This window comes from Pteronotus mesoamericanus, unplaced genomic scaffold (assembly GCF_021234165.1).
Source record: "Pteronotus mesoamericanus isolate MK-2021 breed Mesoamerican mustached bat unplaced genomic scaffold, CSHL_Meso_final scaffold_651, whole genome shotgun sequence".
Lineage (NCBI taxonomy): Eukaryota > Metazoa > Chordata > Mammalia > Chiroptera > Mormoopidae > Pteronotus > Pteronotus mesoamericanus.
Window position 1 is genome coordinate 21311145 of NW_026555325.1, and position 15389 is coordinate 21326533.

At 42.9% G+C, this 15389-nt stretch overlaps 1 protein-coding gene across 8 annotated transcripts in view; it reads left to right on the forward strand.

Annotated features, from left to right (window-relative positions):
* Window positions 1-10535, forward strand: part of PKP4 (plakophilin 4) — a 239611-nt gene extending 229076 nt beyond the window's left edge. For 5 of the 8 annotated variants that reach the window (XM_054562431.1, XM_054562432.1, XM_054562433.1 and 2 more), the window contains exons 17-22: window positions 147-342; window positions 3118-3199; window positions 3323-3440; window positions 5916-6044; window positions 7678-7751; window positions 9540-10535. In XM_054562431.1, the coding sequence (XP_054418406.1) occupies window positions 147-342; window positions 3118-3199; window positions 3323-3440; window positions 5916-6044; window positions 7678-7751; window positions 9540-9788 (848 nt within the window). In that variant the 3' untranslated portion in view covers window positions 9789-10535. The remainder of the gene's footprint in view (window positions 1-146; window positions 343-3117; window positions 3200-3322; window positions 3441-5915; window positions 6045-7677; window positions 7752-9539) is intronic. The other 3 variants (XM_054562436.1, XM_054562437.1, XM_054562438.1) reach the window with 1 other exon arrangement.
* The last annotated feature ends 4854 nt before the right edge of the window (window positions 10536-15389 follow it).

Sequence of the window (15389 nt, forward strand, 5' to 3'; positions counted from 1 at the left end):
TGTCATTTTATTCTTTGCCATAGTTTCTTTCCCTGTTATCTTTTGCGGTTTTGTTATTAAGAGACTACATAGTCACAGTCCTTTAAGAACAAGAACAAAAATCTGGCACCTTCTGAAAGTAGAATAACATATTTTGCATTTGGCAGGTAAATACGCCATGCGAGACCTGGTGAACCGGCTTCCCGGAGGCACAGGCCCCAGCGTGCTGTCTGATGAGACCATGGCGGCCATCTGCTGTGCTCTGCATGAGGTCACCAGCAAAAACATGGAGAACGCCAAAGCCCTGGCCGACTCCGGGGGGATAGAAAAGCTGGTGAACATAACCAAGGGCAGAGGAGACAGGCAAGTCTGCTGCAGGGAGGCGAGATCACAGGCCCCTCATTCCTCGGATGGTCCTGTGATAAGGGCCTTGGTTGAGGATATGTTTCCTATTGGAAAAGATGTATTTCTGAAATTTTTTACATGCCAGTACACTAACCGATTTCCAGTGGTTTGCTGGGGCAGGCATTTGCAGTCATATGGCCCCTTCTCTGGTTTTTACTTTATTATAACACCTCTACATTCATTTCTGTCTCTAAAGTCACGTTTGGTCGTGCCGACCCTGAGAGAATCAGAAATGCCGTGATGCGAAAAATCTGGAGCACCGTTTCCCTTGCACCTTTGGCTCTGCTCCAGGCCTTTTATGCAAGAACATCTTAAATTCTCTGTAGAGGGGTTGATTCCTCTACTGGTGCCCAGAAAGTATTAAAATCACCACTCTGCAGCAGGGCCTGCTGTGTGGCCTCAGGACATGCCCTGGGTTTGCATCCTGCGTTTCCCTTTGCTTCTGGGTGGCACGTAATAGATGAAGCCAGAAAAGCAGGGATCAGAGAATCAATGGCAAAAATAGAAGGTGTTTGTCATGGAACTATAGCTTGACTATGAGTTTGTCCTACTATCAACTCAGAGATTCCTTCAGAGGAAGCAAAAAGTAGGGCTACTTGGTGTCTGCACAACACAGTAGGTCAGCAGCCACATGATCTTAGTGAAATGGCCTGTCTCTCCCCACTCTCCATCCCCTTCCCCTGCTCTGTTCTTCACAGCACGGATTCCCCGCTAAGAAGTTACTAGGACTTTCTCTGGTTCCCAACTCCCTCAGTAGCAGAGACATTGTCTTTTTGTTCACTGATATATCCTCTGCATCTAGAACAAAGCCTGGCACATAATAGGTGCTCAGTAAATACTTACTAATTGGCTGAGTGACAATTAATACAAGAACTCACTATGTCTTGTCATTCAGTTTATACTTTTGAAGGAAATGTCTAAAATATAAGAATTATGTTATAAAATATATTCTCCTCCCCCAGAACCTACACCTGTCAACATTAACCATATTTTCTTTTAGTCCTTTACTTATGTATCTTTTTATTTCATTAATAATAAAAGCACAGTTTCATTTTTATTTTAAAGGAAATGAAACGTTACAGATAAAGCTAAGATTCAGTCCATTAACTCTCCCTCCAGGTCTCCTCCCCTCTCCCTGAGGTGCCATAATCACTTTCGGTGCTCTTAAAATTTTGTTAGAGCCTTCATTTGTGAAAGGCATACAAAGAAGCTGGAGAAATCCCAAACCAGTGCCAAAACTTTGTATAGTAAAAAGGAAAAAATATTATCACCAAATCTAACCATTTCTTTTTTCAAAATAAGAGATTCAGAAACTCCTACATCAAATGAAGTTGTCAGCTGAACATATGCTTGCCTTTCCTTATCATTCATTTCCCAAATATATATTGCCTCCGTGCTGTGTGCTACCGCAGTGAGCCGATCACACAACAGCCTCTGCCCTCAGCTGGCTTACCTTCCGTGGGTGAGCTAGAGGAGGCAGCAGTTGAGTGAGAAACACACTTAGCCTGTCGGATGGTGCTGAGAGGTGGGGTGAATAGTCAAATCAGGGAAGGTGACAGGGCATGGCGGGGTAGGGGGAGGAGATCCCAGTTTTAGACAGGGTGGCCAGAGAGGCCTCAGGGAGACAGCATGAGCACAGGGCTAGAGGAGGGGAGGGAGGGAGTGGTGTGGTCTCTGAGGCACGAGCATCTTGGGCAGAGAGAAGAACAAGGGAAGGGCCCTGAGATGTGCCTGCCTCAGGTGGGGAAGCCAGTGGGACCAGAGCAGAGCTAGCCGAGGGGAGAGGAGGGGGAGGGAAAGTCAGCATAAGGACTTGGACTTCTAGTCTGAGTAAAACCAGAAGCCATTGAGAGTGTTGAGCAAAGGAAGGGTAGCATCTGACATTCCTTAAAGGTACCATAGTGACAAACCCTCCCCCCCAAGTGGTGTATATCCATTTTGTATATATTGTAAGTCAGTTTTCAATGTTAAAATGAATTCTGAAGAAAGGCAGTCAGTCATCCTTACGCCCGACTCCGTGAGCACTGCTCCACCCCTGACGCGGGGATATGAAGGCCTTGGCTGAAGCAGGAAGCTGCGCGTTCCTCTTCACTTACTGGTGAGGCCTCTGGAGATGCGATGCAGTGACTCAGGGTAGCAGGGCTTACACAGAGCACTTGGGTTCAGCAACATGTCTTCAGAGAGGGGAAGTAATAACTGACCATACTTCCTAAATCAGACATTAGAGTATATATCTACATTTGTTTTCATAGAGGTATAAATGATAAGGCAATGAAGATGTTTTATCAAGGCCTAATAATGCGGGGGGAGACATATTAAATTAACTTGAGAGGGTCCTCAGACACTCTGGGTGCACGGTCATGGTCACATTAATCCCAAAGCCCCAGCGAAGTCAGCCCAGTAGACATGGTGGGCGCCTGAGGGCCCCTCTCATGGGAAGGCTGAAAGAGGCCCTCAATGTAGAGGGCACAGGCTCACCCCACCCATAGCTCCTCGCCACCGAGCTGACTGCCTGAGAGCCTCGCTTTGGCCCTCGCCAACCCTGGACAGCCCTGAGCGTAACCGGCCCCCAGGTGTACCTGATCGTTTGCTGGTGTTTTTCAGCCGTGGCTTCCATGCCCTCTGCCTCGGTCCTTGGAAAGACGGCCTCTTTGCCACTGGTTGCAGCCTGAATCTTTTAGGAGCCTGAGGCTGTGCCACCCACAGTCATTAACATCCACTCTCTCTCCCTAGATCTCTAAAAGTGGTGAAGGCAGCAGCCCAGGTCTTGAATACATTATGGCAGTATCGGGACCTCCGGAGCATTTATAAGAAGGTAACTTACAAGAATAGCGCTGGCATAATTAGCATTCATCAGAGCACACATTCGTAATCATTTATTGTAATGAAATGTCATTATTCATTTTGAGAGGTTTCTTTTTCTCCTTTAACTCCACAGGATGGGTGGAATCAAAACCATTTTATTACACCTGTGTCAACGTTAGAGCGAGACCGATTCAAATCACATCCTTCCTTGTCTACCACCAACCAACAGATGTCACCCATCATTCAATCAGGTCAGTGGATAAATTCCACTTTTTTGGTGAGAACATGTGTGTGATAGGACATTGTTTCTCAACCAGATAAGATTGAACATAAGCTGATTAAGCCTGTGGTATTCAGTCTTTGCTCTTCCAGCCTTGTTTGGGAATTACTTGCCACTGTAAGCAACAAACCCACTTTCCAAATCCTTTCATTTTAAAAGTTTATGCAAATTTACACCAACTACAATGCATACAGGTATCCCAGGGCCCTCCATCCCACCCCGTTCCCCAAGATTCTGCTTCTCTGGGTTTATGAAGGGGCCCAGCAATCTGTATTTGACAGGCTGCCCTGGGGATGCAGGTGCAGGAAAGCAAGGAGCAGTTTGAGAACCTCAAGTTTGTGCCTGAAAATGGTTGCTCTGCCTGCCAGCTGTAAGTTTGAAATTTCTTCCCAAGTATTTTGAGTTTTCTGGGTGAAAACTCTTTTGTACTGGATCCTTTAGACAGGACCTTGATACCCACAGCCTAGGAGAGCTATGATCTCCTCCTGTACCTTCTTCACCACTTAAACCTCCGTCTCCTGGGTGCTTTTCAAACCCCCAGCCTTCACGACCAATGGCAGCAGACCCTACAGGTGGGTTTCCAGGAATTCCCTTTGATTTGCTCCCTACTTACCGGTTGGGTTTAATTTGGTAGAAAGAACGTTTTGAGATTCAGACTAATTTTTTCTTTTCACATGTAAAGACAGAATATTACTACCAAGTTGAGTCAGTCCTATAAATTTAGTTCTTAACTGAATGAAACAGAAAAAGTGATATTTTTTATTTGACTGTAAATCTCTCATTCTGACATATAAATAGTATCCATTGTAGTCAACTATGCTGCCACTGGCAGTATTATTTCTCATGGGGACATATATGTCCATGAAGACTAATATGTGACCAGTGGTTTTTGTCACATAACTGGATGTCTCCGCTTGTACTAGGAATTTTTTAAAATTATCTGTGCCTACTGTGTATGGTGTATATTTATATCATAGTTTTTAAATTATGGGTTGTCCTCTTCAAAGAGACCTATACTTGGTGTTTGACATCCTTGCCCAGCTCCCAGGTGTCACCTGAGGCTGTCTTCTTTTATTAAAATGCTGAGAATTATTTAGGGACTCAGAATTAGAGATACAAGGGGAAGTAAGAGATTTGGCTGCGTAACAGAAAGCATATATACAGACAAAATAGTAATTTCAGACAGATAAAGACATAGTTACTAAACAATGAGCTTGTTTTGATTATACACACTGGACAGTGTTGCTGATCCCCTGTCCAAGTTCCTGGGTACCTTTGTGGGTTTTATTTAGAGGTAGAATATAATTCACACTTGTTTCTCCACTTACTCTAAGGACTGATTATCCATCCCTGAGCACTGGTGTGGTAGCTGTGTATGGGCACATCTGATGCTTTGCTAATGTAATTGTGGGAGGCAGGTGGGTATGCTGTCTGTCCTAGCACCCCCTAGGAAGTCAGCAAGGGGAGTAGCACATAGACACTGCCCATTAATGCTCACTGCCTATAGGCGCTCACCCTTGTTTAACACAGAGCAGCCCTGTGTCAGTGAAGTGATGTTGTAAGGAAAAAATTTCAATATCAGTCTTTCCCTGGAAGCATCAGTGCAGGCAAACCCACTGGTGGTAGCAGGGTGTGGCTGCTTTCAGGTCGGTCAGGTGAATGAGCGACCTCATACAATTGACTTTAGTGCAAGCAGGAGAATTTTATAATGAAAAAAAGACAAAAGATAGGCAGTGTTTTCCTTTTGTGCAAAAATGTCCAAAGGGAGACCCATGGATATATATGTTATTATAAAATGTTTGGCTCAAGCTGGGCTAAAAAATCTGGGCCTTTGGGAGCCAGCCTTCTCAGCACTGTCAGCTTCTTGACAAGCTGGGCCTACTGAGTTTACATAATTTTCCTGATCCACCACAGCCAATCACCACAAAAGAATTAAAAATTTTATGGGCTGGGAACTCTTTCTTATTCAAACACATTTGAAGATGTAGGTATTTTTGAAACAATTAGAAATCAAAATATCCCATAAAACGTCTGTTTATTTACTGAAGAGCTATACATAAAGGATAATAGATGGGTTTTTTACAAGCAGCTGAACTGAGCTAATGCAATAGGAAATGTGACTCTTGTGTGGCTAGTCAGTAGTTCTTACTCAGTGTCAAGGGCCTGATCGAGTCACCAAGGCCCGCTGTTGGGGACACCTGCCTGACCTCCATGCTGTGTCTCCCTAACTGGGCAGCCCATGAGCTCAGGTTTTGACAGCGCTTCACAGTGGCAGGCCCAGAGGTCGCCTCCCAGTTACTCAGGGCTGCCTTTATAGCACCAGCTGCACAGCACTTCTAATTCTGACCTTTGTTTTTCCAGAGAGGATTTTCCAGAGGCACTGACAGTCTGATTTCTCTTTCTTCTCCTCTTTCTCTCTCCCTCCTCCTTTTGCCTCTCCCTTCAGTTGGCAGCACCTCTTCCTCACCAGCACTGTTAGGAATCAGAGACCCTCGCTCTGAATACGATAGGACCCAGCCACCTATGCAGTATTACAATAGCCAAGGGGATGCCACACATAAAGGCCTGTACCCTGGTAAGATGCCAGTTGGGTGTGTGATAGAGTACCTCGAAAAGCTGTGTGTTTCCAGGCACTCGGCCAGCGGCCTGGGGAGTCACCCGTGCCTACATTGAGACGGTCCCCCAGCAGCAAACCACATTCCAGTCTCTCCATTTCCTGCTCCGGGGGCTGTTGCCTTTTCTGCTTGTTCTAAGTAAAGCTGAGGTAGTGGCCTGGTGACCACAAATAAAAAGAGCACTGCATCCAAATAAGAAGATTGCTGGCTCCCCTGCTCCCTGCTCAAGCGCAGTCTCTCCCTGCACGTCCCAGCACATCAAATCCCCAGCTCTGTGCCGCTTTGCAGGGCCGTATCTCCTAGACTGGCCTGAGGATGGAAAAGAGTTTGAATGAATAACAAAATGTATAATGTGACTCTCCTCAGAGTGATTATTTTTTAAGAATAACAAAAATAATGTTATTAGTATTACTATTTTGTATCCTATTCTGAAAGCTGTGCATATACTTTATTTAAAGAATGCCAACCTGAAGGGTTACTGAGATTTCATATTGTCCCCATTCTCAACTATGTAGCATATTGTAACTACTTTAGAGGTTTCAAATAAGGCAGCGTGAGCTATCAAAAAAAAAAAAAAAGTACTCTTTTCTCAAAAGACCTATTTATTAAAAAGAAATAAAAGCTGATGGCAACTTAACTGCTGGGGGAGCAGTCTCGGTTGTGCTGTTGTCTTTGAAATTGTGATTTCACAGGACTGTTTACTAATCGACTGTTGTTACTATGGCAATTAATAGCTCAGAAAATTGCAGATGCTACATTTTCAACATCAAGCTCTTTGCAAAAGAATTGCACATACAAACGGAAGTGCATTGTTACTTCAGATTTGCAGCAGCCTGCTTTATTTTAATATTGCCTTCTTAGCATGCACACCCTTCTGTATCTTTGCTTGCTTCAATAAACTGATTTGCTTCAAGTATGTTTCATTTTCCTCATTAAAAAAAAAAAAACAGGTTAAAATCTTTTCTAACCATAACAATAATAGAAGAGTAACCTATGACATCATCAGCATCAGGAGTCTACTGTGGACTCTTAAAGACAACTAATTACCAGGTTCTTTTTGCTTTAAAAAGTACTTAAATATGGCAAACACAATATGCCTCCAATGTGGCCAGACTGCTTAGAACACACCTGTGCCTGCTCTTTCTAGGTCCTGGGAATTTGAATCAAAGCTGTTTTAAAGGCATGGAGCTTGTTCTGAGGTTTCCCTTCCCCCATCTGAACCAGTGTTCTATCTCATAGCTTTGGAAAAGTGGTGTTCCTCAGCTAAGGAGCAAGGCTGCTGTTCAGAGCCAGTCAGGAAGATCTTCAGGTGTGAACAGTGCCCTAGGGGTTCAACCTGGGGTTGAGAAGGAGTCCTTTGGGGATGAGCTATGCATTGGCACTGCTTTTTGGCGGAGCGCACACAGCCTGTTCATCAGCGCCTATAGCTCTGGGGTAAGCAGCCGCCAGGCGAGGCCCGGGGAGCCCAGGCTGTCGCGGTGTGTGCTCACCCCGGGGAAGCAGGCCAGTCAGTGCTAGTACAGGGAGCCCACGCAGCTTAGTGGACCAGAGTAATGAGCACTAGTTTTAATTTCATAAAATATTTTCTTACAGGCTCCAGCAAACCTTCACCAATTTACATCAGTTCCTATTCCTCACCAGCAAGAGAACAAAATAGACGGCTACAGGTGAATTTGCAATATCACTTTTACAGAAGGCCGATTAGCAGGCATCAACACAGTAAGGGGTCTGCGCCGGTTGACCTGCCAGAGCTGGGCCAGCACAGCAGGGGCTGAGGAGCTTTCTCTGGGGGTCTTCACTCCTTGGAAGCTCCTCGTGGTTTAAGCAAATCACTTGCCTCATGTCCTTGAATATCCAAACTGGTGCTGCTGAGGCCACCGTGCCACTGATGGGAACCTGCTGTGAAGTCTTTGACTCATATTCTTTGTCCAACGGTTTCCTTTTCCCACTGTCATTTTCCTTGTTAATCTCAAAAATCTCATCCATCCACTGGGTGGGAAAAGGTTGGTAAGCACACTTCATTTTCTCATCTCATTGTTCTCCTTTTTGTGCACCTCGCTCTCTGTCTTCATGACTCCCTCCCACTTCGGCTCCATGGTTTGACAACACTTGGGTCCGTGGCCAGGTCCCCATTAGTCTCAGATGAAAATGGACTTGCCTCTGCTGGGGGGAGCCCCACTCTCCCTCAGGCTGTACTGTTCATTCTCTGCTGTCCCGGGGGACCTAAAATTCGCGTTGGTCCTTCCTGATCCCATGTCCACCTGGGGTCATCTGCTCTCTCCTCTTACCTTCCAGTAACACATGAGCCGCAAGGGATGCACGAGCAAGCCCGTATCCTATCTTTCAGATAAGGGTTCTCTGAAACCTCCCTCCATTTCATCACCTTTTCTCTGTAGATGGAAGGAAAGGAACTTCCCAAGTTACTCATAATTTATACCATAGTTTTTTAGTCAGGAGAAATAGCCTCAGAATAATAACTCAAATTTAAAAGAGAACTTAGCTCTGAAATCCATATGATGTTAGAATGCATTTAGTTCCAGAATATGATGTTATCTGTGTGTAAGTTTGTTATATCTTACTTTTTGGGTTTGATCAAGAGGAAAGAGAGACATTAGAAAGACATGACAGTTTTTCTCCAAACATGTTTGGAGAGACTGATACGAGATCAAAGATAAGACAACACAAAAGGAAATGGGAGTAGGTGCCCTATGTGGATGCCCACTTGTGTTTCGCCTTGTGTTCTTGTAGACAAATTTATTAGCCTAGGCTTGAGGAAGAAATTTCCTTTAGAATTGGATTTACTCAGATGCCTCTTCTAGTTTTACTGCTCTCGTGCCTGGAGATTGCTTACTGTTTTAATATTACAGCAGGGTTTCCAAAGTATAACTGTTTTTCTCCAAACGACATATTTCTCTAAAACTGAGGGATGGACTCAATCTTCATCTCCAAGGTACCTGTTTTAAAAGATGATTCTACAAAAAATAAAAATAAAGTGAAAGATGTTTCTACAGTTGTACAACTTATCCAAAGCCCAACATCCAACCTCCAACTAACTTCATCACATGTTAATGGTTCCCCTGTGCCAAAGCAGTAATCGAGGCCGTCCTTTCCTGGGGCATGCTCAGGTAGAAGGCCTCTCCACCCCAGAGCACAAACTGGGCCTCTGAGAAGGAGGAAGCTAGCCTGCGGCTGTCCTGGGCTCTCCTGAGGCATCAGTTTCTGCAGGCTTTAGGACAGGACTTGAGCAAACTTCAAGCCCGACTCTAACTGTAGTTGAAAATATTTCAAATCAATTAGTAAACAGACAGCATGTACCAGAACCAACCTAGAACCATAAGTTCACAAATATCGAATATTGCTTTAAAAACATGAAGCAGGAAGCCCACATTAATTTTACTTAAACACGTATTTCCAAAAATTGCTTTGATTTATTTGCTTTTTCATTTTGTCAACAGCATCAACAGCTGTATTACAGTCAAGATGACACACAGAGAAAGAACTTTGATGCATACAGATTGTATCTGCAGTCTCCTCATCGCTATGAAGATCCCTATTTTGATGACCGAGTTCACTTTCCAGCTTCTACTGATTATTCAACACAGTATGGACTGAAATCAACCACAAATTATGTAGACTTCTATGCCACTAAACGACCTTCTTATAGAGCAGAACAGTACCCAGGGTCCCCGGACTCATGGGTGTAGCATCAACATGCTCAGTAGAGGAACTCTTTCTTTCTACTGTTGTTTGGATTGAAATGAAAAGCCCGTCGTGCTGAATTGCTGATGAAATGTGAAAGTGAAATGGAAGGAACGAGTGAAGAGCATTTTTTTTCTTTTTTGAGGAATTATCAGGGAAGTGAGGAAACCTTTGAGAGAGAACTTTCTAAGCTCTAATTTAGGTGTTAGATCTAATTACTTATAGATTCCATAGTTTGGTGAAGGTGTGGGCGATGTGATGAGAGATTTGAGAAATGGGTGAAATGAGATGGGGTATGTGTAGGTCAAATCAAATTAAAGATGATTTTTTTAATGTGAATAAAGTTATGTTCTGATAGTTTGTACAGAAAAAAAAAAATAAAATGGATGCCCTTCATGTTTTATTGCTATTACTAAATGTCAAGATTGTATGCTATTATGTCTTGTAAATTTCTTTTGTTGGTGTAAATATGGAAATGCCACATTGGTTAAGTGCCATCATTTGTAAATGCAGTGTGTCATTTGAAAAGAGATTTGAAGAGACTGACAACTGAAAAAACAAATGGGAAACCTAAGGAATCATTAGCAATTAAAAACAAATTACATCTTTTGTTTTTAAAAATGAATAGTGTACCTTTGAAGCACAAAGTCCAGTCTGGTATAGCAGCGCCGTGGCCATTCCCTGCCTCTTTCATAGGACACTTCACTGCCATTTTCTATGCACATGAAAGAGAAATAAATGTGGAGATTTCATCCTTGGAAATTTGTTTCCTGTTCTTTTTTTAGTGTCTGTGTGTAATACAGAAAAGGAGATTTAATATGCAAATCTAATTACATGTTGGAAACAGCTTAAATATATCCAGCTATTTTGTACTTTTCCTAGTTTTATACAGTTAATAGACTTTGCAAGATGGATGACACCAAAGAATGAAGCTGTGGACTCTCCTCCTCTATCTATCTTAGTATTTTTATTTCTTGGGATCGGTTTTGAATCTAATGCACCTTGTAATTTTATTATGGGTTGTTCTTTTTTTCTTTCCCCAAGCTGCTGTATGTGTTAAGCAACTATTCACTTGTATCTGGCAGCCCAGGCCTAACTAAATTGATAGACTCTTTTTGACATCATTTTTAAGAAGTAATAACTACATACAAATAGTGATTGAGCACTTATTGGTTGGCACCGATGTAGTAGACCTAAATAAATTCTAAATAATTATTTTGCTGAGTAATTCCATGAGACACAGGAATTGCAGGTTTAGAGACAGGGTTGGGGGTAGGCAGGAATCTACCCAAGCATCATTACTTTAAGCTTTTCTTCATCTGTGGAGACAATGAGGGGAACCAGGCCCAAAGTCTGAGGCCTTCCCAAATCTTGCAGTTTCCACCCTGGATCTTACTTGGAAAACCACCTGTGTGGCAAATCAGACCTGGAAGTGTTGACTTAGTACATCCTGCAAATGTGGTACAAATCATAGATTAAAATGTACATGCGTACGTTGGTGAGTACATGGAAAGAGTCCCAAAAGAAAAGTGCTTTCTTGCTAAAGGACGACCGAAGGTCAGGAAATAAAGTGAAACGAAAGCTGAGTCTAAGCAAGAAGTTTCCTAAAGTCTGCCATTCACAGGCTTCCTGAAATGGTGCCTGAGCCAGTTCCCACCATCAGACTGCCCAGCTGCCCCTGGGCGGACTCAGAAAGCAGACATCTATGGCAGAAGCTGCCGGATTTCCCCGAGGAACTGGCATCATGACTTGTGAGATGTCTGGTACCCACTTGAGGTTTGAATCACTGACTTCCCTGAACCTGATATTTTGTGGCTGGGTTCAAGGCCCACACTCAGGGAGTCGGGAGTACAAGGGAAGCTGCGGCTGGCCTGAGCTGATGGACAATAAACTGACTTGCCTTTAGTGACCTTGTTAGTCTTTGGGGTAGCTTAGTGGACCCAGGTCTCCCACTGTGACAGCATTTCAAAAACTGATCCAAATTGGGGTTGCAAAGAACTTACCTGGGCCTCCACCCAGACCAACTGAGGTTAGGAAAGAGGCCTGTGGGTGAGGAATGAGCAAATCAGCTGCCCTCAAGCGTTCCTCCCTTGTGACCAGAAGAAAGAAACTGCAAGAGGAGCCTGAAAAATACAAAACTGTACCATTGATCAAAAAAGAGTTCACTCTTCCTTCTTCTAAGTTGTAGGAATAAACAAGCTCTGCTAAAACAAAGTTCACTTTTTATTGCTCCTCTAGTCTCCCCAAGTAGCCTGCAGAATTCAGCCCTTAGGAAGAGGTCTGCAGCTCCGCTCTGCCAGCCGTTGAAACACTTCCACCCCATCTTGGTGCTTGAGCATGAACTGAGCCAATGTTGGGGAGTTAAACCAATGTGTCCACCCTGATTCCACATCAGAATCACGTGGGCAGTTTTCACAACTAGGAGGGTCCCACCCTGACCAGTCAAAACCACAAGAGGTAAGTCCAGGCCTCAGTATTCTTGAAAAGCTCCCTGGGTGACCGCAGTGCTTAGGCAGGAAAGAACCACTTGGCCTGCCCACCATTCCCTCACTACCTACCTGCTCCGTGACCTGAAAATTTAGTGGTTTGGGTTTGGAGTGTGGAGTTTGCCTGGAAGAGACTGATAGAGATTTGCAGTGTGACCGCTGAGGTTTTAATTTTTGAATGTCAGAGATGAAACTTGTTTTCCTGTCAGAGTATATATCTTTTGCTGATGCCTGCCTTTTTAAAGTTACGTCCTTTGAAGCCCATGGATGTTTCATGAGTGTCAGAAATGATGACTTCACAGATCCATACCTGTTCTAGCCTTCAGTCAACTGGTTAATGTTTGGTCGTCCACGTGACTGCTGATTCCTGCAGTGAAATACCAGTAGTTTATCAAGCACTCACTGTGTGCTACAAAGTATCACATACATTATCACTTAATCCTCACAGCGTGTATGAGGTCTGTATTAATATCCCATTTTACAGACCCTGAGGCAAACCTGGAGCATAACTTGCTAAAGTTGACACAGTGAGTAAGTGGCTGAAGCAGTGTGAGTTAGCACTACAGTCTAAACTACAATGCCAGTGTTTTTGAAAATTTAGTAATTTGAGTTCCAACTGAAATACTGTTTCCTGAAAATTTTTCATCATCTTAAATTTGCCAAGTGAACCTCTATCAATACTCAAAGGAAAACCATCATTATTTGCCATAAATACAAGGTAACTATAAAAATAAATACATCCCTGCAACACCAAAATTCATCTTGTCTACCACCGCTGTTACATGAACCTTATTTTGGAAAATGGGCCCAGGTCATTTATATATGTGTGATGATTAAGTCGGGTTGAGAATTCCCCTTAAAAGTCCATTGTAAGTCGTGTCTATGAAACTAGGCCCATTCCAACAAAGTCTGCCACTAGGCGACCTTCTCATTTTGGGACCTCAGCAATACCTTTGGAGGAACATACATAAATTCCCTGGATGGTGGTTTTATTTTCATGATCAACCAGATTATAGGGAAAATTCTGTAAATTTGGCCATTGCTTTTCACTTATTTGATTTTTTAATTGTTTATAATACCATTATTCATAATAGCCAAAAACTAGAAACAACCCAAATTTCCAAAAGTTGTGATATATTCATGTAATGTAATAATAGCAATAAAAAAGCATGAGCCACAGATACAATAACATGGATTACAAGCATGTTATCAAATAACATGCATCAAAAACATGTGAAAGAAAACAGACCCAGACGACTGTGTGTGTCTTCTGTGAACCTTATTTTCCCAATAAGGTTCATGTAACACCAATGGTAGTAGACAAGATATACATACACATACACTGGATGATTCGAGAACAGGCAAAATTCATGATGGTGATAGAAAATCCGAACCATTGTTGCCTATGGGGGTGGGTATTGATAAGAGAACTTTTGGAGATGACAGTATATTTTGGCTGGGATGACTTACACAGACGTATACATTTATCAAAATGTATCAAAATGTGCGCATAAGGTTGGTGCTTCACCATACTATGTAAAATTTACACCAAAAAAAAAAAAATATTAACACTTCAACAGTCACTAAAAAAGTTGGTGGTGACATTGTTTGAAACCTTATTTTATGACCTAGAATCAAAGCTATGATTACTAGTCTCTGAGTAGAAAACAAATCCAATTTATACATCTCAAACCTTACGAAACATTCACCTAGAGTGCTTTCTCATACGAAAGATTTTAGCACAAAATCCTTCACAGTTATACACATAAATTCATGTAAAAGCTGACAGCTTACCAAAGTTAAATTTAAACAGAATCTTAGAAAATATATATCTGAAAAGCACTCTAAGGGAGTGTCTCTGAGCTATGATTGTACAGATTTACATGTGTTGACAAGTAAGTTGAGAAGTAAAAACTTGCGCTCATGTTTAAACATGCTGCCGAGTGAGAGAAGTGTGCCACTCCTTTTACGGACTGATCCAAAGTGATGTGGAAATAAACACCTCACCCACCTCAGTGCAGGGAAAGAATGTGGATGAAGAGCCCTTTCAGCCAGAGAGGGTAGCAGAAAAACGATCAACGAAACCAGGCAACTAATGGGATTTTTTTTTTTTAACTCTACAAACGCAAGGCAGAAATTGAATTCCAAGAGGATATTTGCTGTAGGTCAAGGAAATCTTTGCAGGAGAGAAAGTGAACAGTCTTATCCTTAATTAGTCTGCAGCTGGGGACGGAGTTGCAGGGGAGAGCAAAGGGCACAAACCCTGTTTCCACCACACGGCAGTTTCCACCGTGATGGACAGCTGCCCTTCACTAGCCTGTGCCAGGGGCTGGACTGGGCCTCGGAGACCATGTGCAGCCCTGAGCTGCCAGCCACAGAGAGTAACTCTTTTCAGCTGGTACTTGTCAATGCTGCCTTCCTTCAGAAGATCTTGACTTCTGTCTCCAGGCTTACTCACCCTTGTGAGATCAGTTTGCTGTTATTCACTTGCATGATGGCTTAACTGGCTGTCTTTATGAATACACTAATTTAGGACAATCCTCCAATGCTGCAGACATAAAAAAGGAAATTATTAGTGAGCAAATCATCACTTGAATTTTATCTGTTTTAGTGCCTTTCCCCATCTTTACATCAGCAACTGCACTGGAAGTAGCTGGCATCTCCCCTAAGTGGCTGTTTGTGTCTATTGCTGTTGCCAAATTCTAACTAGAAATCACTAAAAAGCATTTTTTGCTGCTATAACCATTTGCATGGGCCATAACTAGCACTTTCATTATTAAAGCCCCATCCAACAGTTGGGGGAATTTTGATAAAGACTTTCTGACATGATGAGCTATTTCACCCTCCATTCACATCCCCATGATTACAGAGCTGACCAATGCACTGTCTTGTACTATAAAATTAGATACAACTAGTGCTGGGTCAAAGGTGTAACTCTGAGATGAAGTAGGAAAATATCCAATTGTTCCTCAGAAACCCCTTGTAACTGTCCATTTACTCCTCAAAGCAACACCCCTGAAATTTGCCTTCATTTGCTGGTGATGAAATGTAACATATTTGGTGCCAATGCTTTGATGGTGCCATCCACTGAGTACTAATCTAATAACATGACTTCGGGGA